A 10763-nucleotide genomic window follows, 5' to 3' on the forward strand; every position below is an offset into this window, starting at 1 on the left:
AGCAGGAGGCTAGCCAGCAGGCAGCCCCTACACTGAATCATCCTCATGCGCCAGCCAGCCAAGGCAGCATCTACACATACACTGCTGTGGAGTAAAATCTCTGCAGCATAATAGTACTTGTACTGAAAAGTGCTATCCTGGTGTGGAGTAAATTAGTTCACCTCAGCCTAATAGGAGTGCATGTGTAGACACGTAATGTTTACTGTGGAGCTAATTAGTCATCTGCACAGTAAATGTCTCATGTAGACGTGCCCTCTGGTGTTTATCTACGAAGGCCAGTTCTGCACAGAGGCAGGGAGCAGGGTCGTGCTAAAGCTAGAAGCTGTAGTTCTACTCCTCCCTCTGGGCCAGGGCTGGACAAGGTGACCCTTGAGTTCCTTTCCTAGCCTCTGATTCTTGTCTGGATACCAAAATTAGGCAAAAGGGAGCTCTTTTTTATTATTACATAAAGTAGAGCAGGACAAAGGTGCACCCTGTGGTCAGGTGAGCTGCACTGATGTCATAGGCTGAACTCTTATGGGAACAGGTCACAAGAGGTCAGAGCCAGGAAGTTGGAACCTGAAATTTCCCTTGAATCAGTCTTGAACTGAGAAGCCTGAAGTGACTAACAACAGTGAATAGCTAAACTTCAGGGCCCCTTGCATGGCACAGACCTATAACAGCACTGTTTTGCATCAGGGAATGAGTTATGAAGAGGCAGCATGAGTTTCCTGCTAGCACAGAGCTGTGGTGGACACTAGGGGCACAGTGCCTGAATGGGACAGAGTTCTCCATGTGCATGGGACCATTCAACTAGAGTGCACAATCTTTGCACAAGTGCTGAGCACTCATGTTGGGAGTGCTGTAGGGAATAAAGCCCTGACTATTACTGCTCAGGTAGATGAATACATTTTTCTGAGTTGTTCAGTAACCTGAGTGCTAGCAGGGGCTGCATTTGGGACTGTCTCCTCCATGTGGGGTGGAGCCTTGCAGAGGCAAGCAGCTGTTTAAGTGTCTCACACCTTTTGTTGTCATCACCAACCATTCAAAGTGGATGCAGAGCAGCTCAGTAGTATTTTGCTCAAGTTCAGAGGTGCAAAAGACAAGGAAGAAATGGGCCCTGCTGTTTCTACCTACAAGTGATTGTTTTTGCAGATGTACATTTATCAATATGGGCAGGTACAACTGTAGGAGCTGTCTGCCAGCCCGATGCGTGCTCTCTGTACAAGCCAGGCACAGAAATGACATGGCGAAAGGGGGTCCCCCAGCCATTTTTTGGTGCCAAAAGTCATCTTCTCCATCCTGTGTGAGCACGTTTATCCCAGTGCCAGAGACAGTGGCTACCAGAACAGGACTGCAGTCCTAAACCCCCGTTTCCCAAGGTTCTTCCCTATTGCTTGGAAACAGAGGAAAAATTATCTGAGTCTTGGGAAAATTATATTCCCCCTTGAGAGTAATCATTTGGGGCTGGCTTCTTGGCTGGTGGAAGGCAAAATAGAGCCATTGACTTCAACAGAGTTACACCAATTTACTCCATGTGAAAAGCTTGCCCGTTGCTCTGCAGAGCTGCCACTCTCTACCAACTTCCCAGGAGGCCTGCAATTTAACTGGGAGGCTGTCACTGAAATATGCCACCTCGAACTGTCCCCTCCAGTCTTACCCACCATCCCAATACTCACTTGGATACAGCCCTACAAAGCTTGGGCTTTTTTAAGCCCCCTGCATCTCCCTTGGCAGCCAGGACCTCTGTGCAGCCTTCTCATGATCAATGGCATTTAGCAAGAGAAGCCTGGAAGGATGTGAATTGCATGCTAGCAGGCTGGTACAGGAAGCAGCTGTGGGCGTCAGGAACTGGTTCCTACAAACACATTTTTCAAAGAGGCTGTTCCATTAAAATCCACTCCCTGCAGGACCCGTCACCAGAGGGGTCGCACTGATTTGCCTGCTGACAAACTGCAAGGAAATCAACAAACAATGCATAAGAGCGAACAACATCATGACAGCAAGCTTGTGCTGAAATAGCTCCTTCCACAAGGTCCCAGGCAGGGGTGGGGGAGCCAGTTCAGGAAAACAGACACAAATTTAAAAATTAATCTTTCGGCTGAATAGGAACTTAGGAGTCCCCTGTAGGTCAGGAGTGTGCTTGTTTGGAGGGGATAGTTGGTCCTGCATGGATCTAACAGCTTTTCATCCCAATATCTCAGAAAAATCTGCCCTTTGCAAAATGCAGAAAGATGAGGGAATTATTCTCCCCATTTTACAGATAGGTCACATAAGCCACAGTGTGTCAGTGAGTCAGTGGCAGTCAGGGCTAAAATCTATGTTTCCCCATTCCCAGTCCCCCACACTAACTTCATGTCCTTCTCTGCCTCACACCTATGCTATAGGAAACAGTAGGAGAATTTTATTCTCCATCATTATTATTCACCTTTTTCTGGCCCTAAACCTACTCTGAAAATAAGCTGATTAGACACAAATCATCACAAAGAGCCCAGTTTGATTGTTTTCAGTGGGTGCGTCTAGACATGCATTAACACGTTTTAGTTAATGCACGTTAAATCTAGTACCTCATTCCCAGTTCCCATTAAGGTAAAGTCCTCGTCTCTCTCCCTCCTTTTAGTTCTGGGCTAAATAAAAAGCAAGTGGGCTATGCAAAAGCACTTGGGAGACTGTCCTACATTTACATACACACAAGAGATAGCAGAGAGATGGCAGAAGAGCTTCACATAAAGAGACTTTTGTTTGGAATGTGGCCGATAAAACAAACTCGTTATTAAATGGAAGGGAAGCGGGAATTGTTTTCATATGGATGGACTTGAGCCCAAGCTATTGGTTAATTCTTTCCCAGCTTTTATTTGGTTCTTAAATATATCAGACTGTGCCTGGAAGTTGAATAGCAATATGTTACGTTGACACAGTGACTTTAGAGCATATAAATAAACCACTGCTTCCATCACCGAACTGCAGCCATATCTGGGGTGACAATCATTAAATTACAATGCTGCTCAGCAGTTAAGGACAGAATACACCAGCCAGTTGAAACTGCAGGGAAGTTTTGGTAACATCCATTTGAGCTACTCAGAACAGCATCATCCCCACTCTAGTACAAAGTGGCTTGGGATATGTGATGCTCCAGAGCAATCAGGGCATTGGCTTTGCTTTTTCTATGAGACATAACACCTCTAAGCACGTGTCACATATATGCATCTAATGAACTGCAAAACTATTCAAGGTTCATGTTTACTAGCAAAAATTAACACATTTTACTTCAGTAGGTGAAACCTTTTAAACAAAACAGGCCCACTTCCCAAATGAACTTTTGCAAGTTTTTGTGGCAAAATGACTTACTTTTCCTCAAAATTTAGCTAAAAATAAAACCCAGGGCATGTGATGTTTGGAGAAATGTCACCTATTTCCATGTGAATTATAAACTGGGAGTTTCCTCAGGTCTTTTAGTATCATTTTGTTGGGGCAGTAGTTGCTCCTATTTTTCCATCCTGGAATTTACAGCTGTATATACAGACATATAAATTCCTGTCCACAGTACCTGCGAGCTGTCTCGGAGAAGAAAGTGTCACCATTACCTATTCATTAATGAGCACTGTTTCATTCAGCACATGAATTCTCATGCAGACCTGAGTGAAAAAGGGATTTCTCAGCTTGGCAACACACTAAAACTTGGGGGCAAAAATTTGCTTCAAGTCAAACTGAAATAGAAGTGTTCTGAAGCTTTCAGTGAAATGAAGAAAAAATAAAGAATGCCATTTTGGACCTTGCAATGTTCCTTTAATCCAACTTGATTTTATTTCACACCTGGATTATTTAAATCTTTAAATACCTTCCCGCCCCCACCCCTTCTCTTTTCAATTTATTTTATTTTTAAGTGAAAAATGCACCCTAAGGATAAAGTCTAAGAGTTTCATTTAAATAGATATTGAAATAAACATTCTGGCCTTCCTGAAATGACATGTTTTGTTCAAATGTAGTACTGAAAGTGAAAGTGTTGGGCTGGAGGGAGATTACTGGTGGAGTTCCTCAAGGATCTGTCTTAGGACTGATCTTGCTTAATATTGACCTTGACATGAAGAGCAGGAGTGTGCTGATGAAATCCACTGATGACACAAAGTTGAGAGGCATCCCCAAGTAGAGGAGAATAAGGATATCAAACAGAAAAGACCAGTTAACCTTGAGAAATGGAGCAATAAAAAGAAGATGAAGTTCAACAGTACAGATTCCAAGGTCTGGCACTTAAGAAACAATAACAGAAGCTTCTGCTCTAAGCTGGGGGGAGCGGGCATGGCTCATCAGTTGCAAACTTCTGGAGAGGAGGAGGAAGTAGGTATACTCTTGAACACAGGATGACTAAGAGTTATCAGTGGGATGCCACCATGGAGAAAGATGAGTATGATCCCAGGATATATCAGGATAGGTATTTCCAGTAAAGAAGGAAGTATCAGTGCCACTGTACATGGCACTGGCGTTACCTTATCTGGGGTCCTTGGTACAATTCTGGTCACCCATGTTCAAGAAAGATGAACTCAGATATGGAACAGATGCAAAGAAGTCTACTAGGATGGTGATGGAGAGCTTCATATGAGAGGAGACTAGTAGAGCATTGCTGATGTAGTCTAATAAAACAGACTGAGAGGTGAATATGACAGGTTTATCAATATATCATTAGGGTAAAGTAGCATGGAGAAGAGTTATTCAAATGAAAGGACAATGCTGTCACAAGAACAAATGGGCATAAATTGGTCATGAACAAATTTAGGCTGGAAATCAGAAGGTTCTATACCTTACCATTACAGCATTGAGGTTACATGACCCCAACGGGCAATGCATTAATAGAGGCACAGACCTGCTGAGGTAGTTTGCATTTTGTCTGCTATAACCTTAAACTCTACTCTCTACAGTCACTTCATAGTATCTGATGAAGTGAGCTGTTGCTTACAAAAGCTTACACATCTCCATTAGTCAGTCCATAAAATGCAAGTCTACCCTGCTTTCTGCCAGTCCTTATAATATCAAGCGTATAGCTGATTAGAAATTTTCCGAAGGAACATTCTACCATCAGAAAATTCTGATTTACCAAAGGCAAAACATTTCACAGAAGCATGTTGCTTTCGAGGAATCTTCCAGCACAACACAGGCCTAGCTCTGATGCAATCTTGCCTATCAGGCAGGTTTTGAAACTTGCCCGCCAAATAGATTTCCATTGCCAAAGAGCCTGTTTTCTGCCAACTCACCCACTCAGCTCCTTGACAGCTCACTAGTCTCCACTGCTTTAGGATAGCCATGCCATGTATCTTTCCTGAGGGCTAGGGACCCCACAACTTCCAAGGGTTCCCCTCTTTGTACAGGCTGCCCTTTGGCCAGGAACACCAGGGTTTCCATATTCCCAGCCAGCTCGCTCCCTGGCCTGTCTGACTCCCAAAGCCTTGCAATCCAGCTGCCTCAAGTCAGGCATCCTGAGGAGCTGGCTGGATTGGGAGCCTGGTGGCCCTAGAGCAGCCTTCCTAAGGACTACCTCTGAACCATACACCTTGGAAGGCAGCGCAACTGCTGAGTGAAGTAGATAGATTGGTTAGTTTGACAGTCAACCTGACCACTTCCTTTCAATGCTGTGGCTCAGTGGTGGGCAACGTGAAACTGATAAGAAGCCTGTCGGTTTCAGCCAGGTGCAATTTTCACAATCACCTTTCAAAACTGTTTCTTTTCAAAACAAAAACCCAAATCTGAATGAAGCTGAAATGTCAACCGTGCCCGCAAAGCTGATGTTCCAAGGAGCTTTGACCAGCTCCTCTCTAGTGAGAAGAAAAATCTACCCTGTATGAAGCAGGTGTATATTTTTTCCTCTCCATCCCAAGTTAATGGTCTGGATAATAACACTCAAGCACAGAGGTCAGCAAGGGAAAAAAAAACCCTGCTTACGCTGGCCAGCTGAATTGATATTGTAGGCCATACATGGGTTTGGAATGAGGGATATTAGACTCGCAACTTTCACGAGTGCCAAGAAATACACAGCTAAAATTGGCAGCCCTGGGATGAGTAATATACAAACACAGTCCAGGGTGTTGCAAGTGTTCAAGTACTTTCAAAGTATGTTGAGTAAACTCAAATATGTTTCCATGGCAACAAAACAGAGGGGAGATCATGCTGTGTCCCTTTGACAGCTCACAAATCCAAGAGCCTGGTTAATATGAACTGTGTTAACTTCAGTCAAAAATATTTGTGTAATACAACATCATATGGTTAAGCAGAGTGATTCCCCTCTTTGTTTTAATATACTGATAGAGCAGCAATCCATGGATATTGTGATGGCCAGCTGGAATGTAATAGTGGAAGTTAGATCTGCTCGGTCCAGAAACACCAGCCTTTATCACTTGAGCTAAAAGAGAATCTCACCAGTGTGGCCTACAATATATCAGTTAGCAATTCTGATTCTATCCCATAGAAGGCAATGGCAAGCATATGCTTGAGCCAGTTTGGCATGATATTCAACTCTCCTCTTGGTACAGGTGTGTTCTATAACCAAACTGTGGCTGCAAATGTAAGTAATTTATAGATAAGATGTCAGCAGATATCATTCAAAGCTATGCTACATCACTAGTGAGTATGGCATGGTCAATAGCAATTCTTATTGGTTGCTGTAAATGGCTTCTTGTGCATAGCTCTGAATATCTGTAATGCTCCACATAAAAACTCAGTGTTTTACCATTAACTACTTAAAGTATCATCACACCTATGGGAGATAGGTACAATCACTGCCCTCTGTTACAGAGAGCAAAGAGTGAAGAAAAGTGGTCACTTAGCAGCAGAGCCAAATTAAGAATCTAGGAGCCCTGCAGTTTGGTGATCTGTTGGTTCACAGTGACATTCAGAAATAATATCAGTTAGAACTAAGTTAAGAATCATTAGGATACAATAAAACTGACCAGTTAGTTAACCAAAATGTCATTGAGGTGGTCCATAAAAGTACAATTAACTTGCTTTGATTGGGCTGGTTTATAATTTACATGTGACAAATCCAGATCTTCATTTCAGTAGGAAGGCAGGGGCCCCAAGGCACCATTGGAGAGGCATTTTCAACCCTGCTGTAGGCAGAGAGTACTGGAAATCTGACACCACTCGTCCAGAGAGATGCAAAAAAGCTTTGGATTATTTCAAAAAGAGCCTCTTGAACTAGAAACAGTGCCAAACCAAGATGCTGGCACTTTGACTGCTCACTTAATTCTTAACTTAATTTGGAACACAGTGAAGTAAGAGTAACTTTCCAGGGAGGAACCAGCCCATGTGTGCAACTAGGAACTTGGAACAACCAAAATGTAGACAGCCTCCTGAGGAGTCCATTGTAGGTTTTACATGAGAGCTAGTGTACAGTGGGGCAGGATACCACAGGAATGTTAAATCCGTTCTCTGTAGCAGACATGTAACTGAACATTGTGTGTTGAATAAGGCTGCTAGTCCTGTACCTTGAAACTGAGGTTTCATGTGTTAATAACTTAGAACAAGGAGAGCACTTTCATGTGTGCCGCATAATATCCTTGTCCAGTCAGTGGTGTGTATACCACGAGATATAAGAAACTAACGTCATATAATAACATTCTTAGAAAATACAGTGCTCATGGAAAACGAGTTCAACAGAAATCTGGAGCTAGCTGTTCTAAATCTTGAAACGGGATCGAAATAGTCTCCTGAGATTAGTGAGCAAAGTTGTTTAATGCCCCCCATCTGGTCTTGCAAAAGGACGTGTAGTAAATTGTGGCCACTACAGCAACTCAGGAAACATTAAGGATTTTTCATGGAAAATAATGACTTAAAATTTTTAAGGGAAAGTATTTGATCATTTCTCCTAAGATATGGATTCCAGTTATCTAGTACCCATTTCTCGTCCTAACAGGGTGTGTGATTCATGACATTAAAATGACATCATACTACTCAGCACTGTTCCATTTTCTTCCACTTCAGTTCTTGCTTGCCATTACTGGCTGCTCTAAAAACACTGAAGATAGATAAAAAATCACAAAAGGTTTCTTTATCTGGTCATATTTTTTGTTAATTATAATAATTATAACCATTATAGTTGTTTCAACACAGGCATAAAGCGCTGTTTGATGTAACAAGCTCCAAAAACATATTGGGGTTCGATATACGTTTCCTGCATAGTAGTTCTTCACTGGAAGAATGACTAAGGAATTATGAGACTCATTTCCATGCCCAGCAATCTCTTGAGAATTGCATCAGCAAAGCTGGTTTTCCCTTATCAACCAAAGTTGGTCAAAACTTGGCCCTAGGTGTGGCATGAGACATCTTAAAATGGGGTACACTGCCAGACAGGAACGAGTGGAAAAGCTGAATAGCTGTAAGTCTACATTCTGTTGCTGCTGAACATAACCATGAAGTAATTTCTTGCCATCAACCTAACAAGATAAGAGTCAAAGCAAATATATTTTCAGTTATGTCAATTAGGTCAATGCCTGTACCTCTGTCAGTGCCAGTGATGCTATCTTATTGCAAGGTTTGTTAACCAGAGTGACAAAATAATTTCTAACTCAGCAGAGGGCTGCCAAAGGTAATGACTATTTTCTAATTTATCTGGAGTGAGCCCTGACTCTCAAGCCCATTTCTGCCCTTTATTTAGGCCTGACACATTAGCAAACTCAGGGTAGTGGAAGAATAATGATTGTATTTGGAACCAGTAAATGCTGACATGTCAATACCACCTCTGGTCCAGTCTAGGAAGTACTGCTCTCTGCAAGTCCATTCATAGCATCTGATGAGGCTGTCACCTATGAAAGCTGATGCTTCTCTGAACGTGCTAGTCTCTAAGGTGCCACTCTGCCATACCTTCTGCCTGATTTCAGAATATCACAGCTAACTGCTTCTTTCTTTCCTTTTCTGGGATGTAGCCTGAGAAGTAGCCATACTCTCTTCACTGCAGTGCTCTGCAGTGCATCTCTGCTTCACTGCAGTGCTCCCTAGCTAGTTTGGAAGAGGTATAGACATGACTTGAGAAGCATAACTTGCCCTCTGCTAGCCTTAGTGCCTAAGATTACATCTGAGCAGTGCATACAGATGAGGTCTCCACAGTTGTTGCTGGAAATGATGTCATGGGTTGCCCAACACACTCTTGCTGCTAAGCCAATACTAATCTAATGCTTCTGTGAGTGCTGTGCTTTCATCATTCAGATAAGATGAGAACTGTCCATGATTATCAAACAAACTACAGCACTTCTCAGAAGAGTCCCAGTCATGCTTCAGTTTGCATAGTTACTCTCAGACTCTGCTATTTTAATTGGGGTAATGTGCCCTTCTGTGCTACTTCTCCCGTGTAGTGTTGCTCCATGTTCCTAGCTAGCTGCCATATTCTACTGGAGAAGAGACGTCACTTTGGTGCCTGGCAAAATACTCTTCATAAAGCAGTTTGCAATATGCTTTGGGATCCTTTAGGATGAAAGGCCACCTATACATAGGAGACATTGTTAGAACACATTTGGAGGTGAGACAAAAATAAGTCCCTATAGGCCAAAGCATTTGGCTATGTGCATCACATTTCTTCAGCTAGTGACATTTCTGATTGGCGATTGCTTAGCTTTTTACATCAAACTGTTATGCCGGCTCCCTGTTTTCCTTCCCTAAGATGTTGCATTACTGCTGCTTTACTGTATCATATTTTGTAAGAACATTTTATCCCAGTAGGGCACCTCTGAAAGCCAGATGTTCTCTCTCAGTATGGGCTTTTCTTCTTTTTTTAAACAAACATTTTTTGAACTGATGTTATTTTTATTCAGTTCCCTCTGTGAAACTCCTTAAGGCAGACATAGATCTTTGTTTGGCAAGTCACATCAGGAGGGAGGAGGAGGAATTGCTCTTTCTCTCTCTCTCTCTATATATATATGTGTGTGTGTGTGTGTGTGTGCGCGCGCGCGCACGCATGTGCATGTGTGTGTGCGTGCATGTATGTATATATGTATGTATGTATGCATATATATGTATATGCATGTGTGTGTGTGCAGGTGTGTGTACACATACAGAGAGAAAGAGAAAGAGAAAAAAAGATAGAAACTATATTAAAAAAACATTATTAAAGTTGCAAAATCAAGCACTCTGACTCTGAAGTTAAGCTATGATACAATTAAGGTGCTCTGTGCAACCTTCATTTTCCCCTTTGTATATTAGTGATACAACCTGTAGATTCCTGATTACATACTTTTTTCACAGGACCACCTGTGTCATTCAGTCAGCAGCATAGGCCTGCTCTAGGGCTGTATGAGGACAGTATGGTGAAGGAGGGTGTTGTCTGCAGGACCCCTTGCACTCTTGTTGCAGAAGTTGGACAGAACAAGGCGTGAAACTATAAGAAGGTGGTTAAGGCAGTTAGTTGACTGCTGCCTTGGAGAACTTTGCTCCAGAGCTCCTGCTAGTCACTTAAAAGCATATAATTGGTCACTAATTGGGTTCCTCATTTTTAGGGTGTATGACTTAAGTCACTGAGTATTCACAGATGCAACACAAGTGAGTGGGAACAGTACTTTGAAAAGAAAAACATTGTGAAAGGTTTGGTACTCAGGGGAAAATGGGATCCTAGGCAGTTCAAATGAAGCACTGAAAATTAACAGATTTTTTTTTTTTACTTTAATCTTTCTATATCTCAGTTTTCCATCTGTAAACTGGAGATAATACCACCTCCCTCCTTCACAGGGTGTGATGAAGATTACTACATTTATGTCTGTAAGTTATTCAGCTGCTTTATTGACAAGCAACCTAGAAAAACTTGTAGGGAA

General features: G+C 42.4%; 1 protein-coding gene across 3 annotated transcripts in view; it reads left to right on the plus strand.

Moving 5' to 3' along the window:
• The window catches only part of LOC102378602 (rho GTPase-activating protein 20-like), a 53210-nt gene that overhangs the window by 16308 nt on the left and 26139 nt on the right, over positions 1-10763 (plus strand). The window contains exon 2 of one of the 3 annotated variants that reach the window (XM_006020524.3): positions 10635-10710. The exons of the other annotated variants lie outside the window; for them this stretch is intronic. Coding sequence (XP_006020586.2) covers positions 10687-10710 — 24 coding nt within the window. The 5' untranslated portion in view covers positions 10635-10686. The remainder of the gene's footprint in view (positions 1-10634; positions 10711-10763) is intronic. 3 annotated transcript variants of the gene reach the window in all.

This window comes from Alligator sinensis, unplaced genomic scaffold (assembly GCF_000455745.1).
Source record: "Alligator sinensis unplaced genomic scaffold, ASM45574v1 scaffold809_1, whole genome shotgun sequence".
Lineage (NCBI taxonomy): Eukaryota > Metazoa > Chordata > Crocodylia > Alligatoridae > Alligator > Alligator sinensis.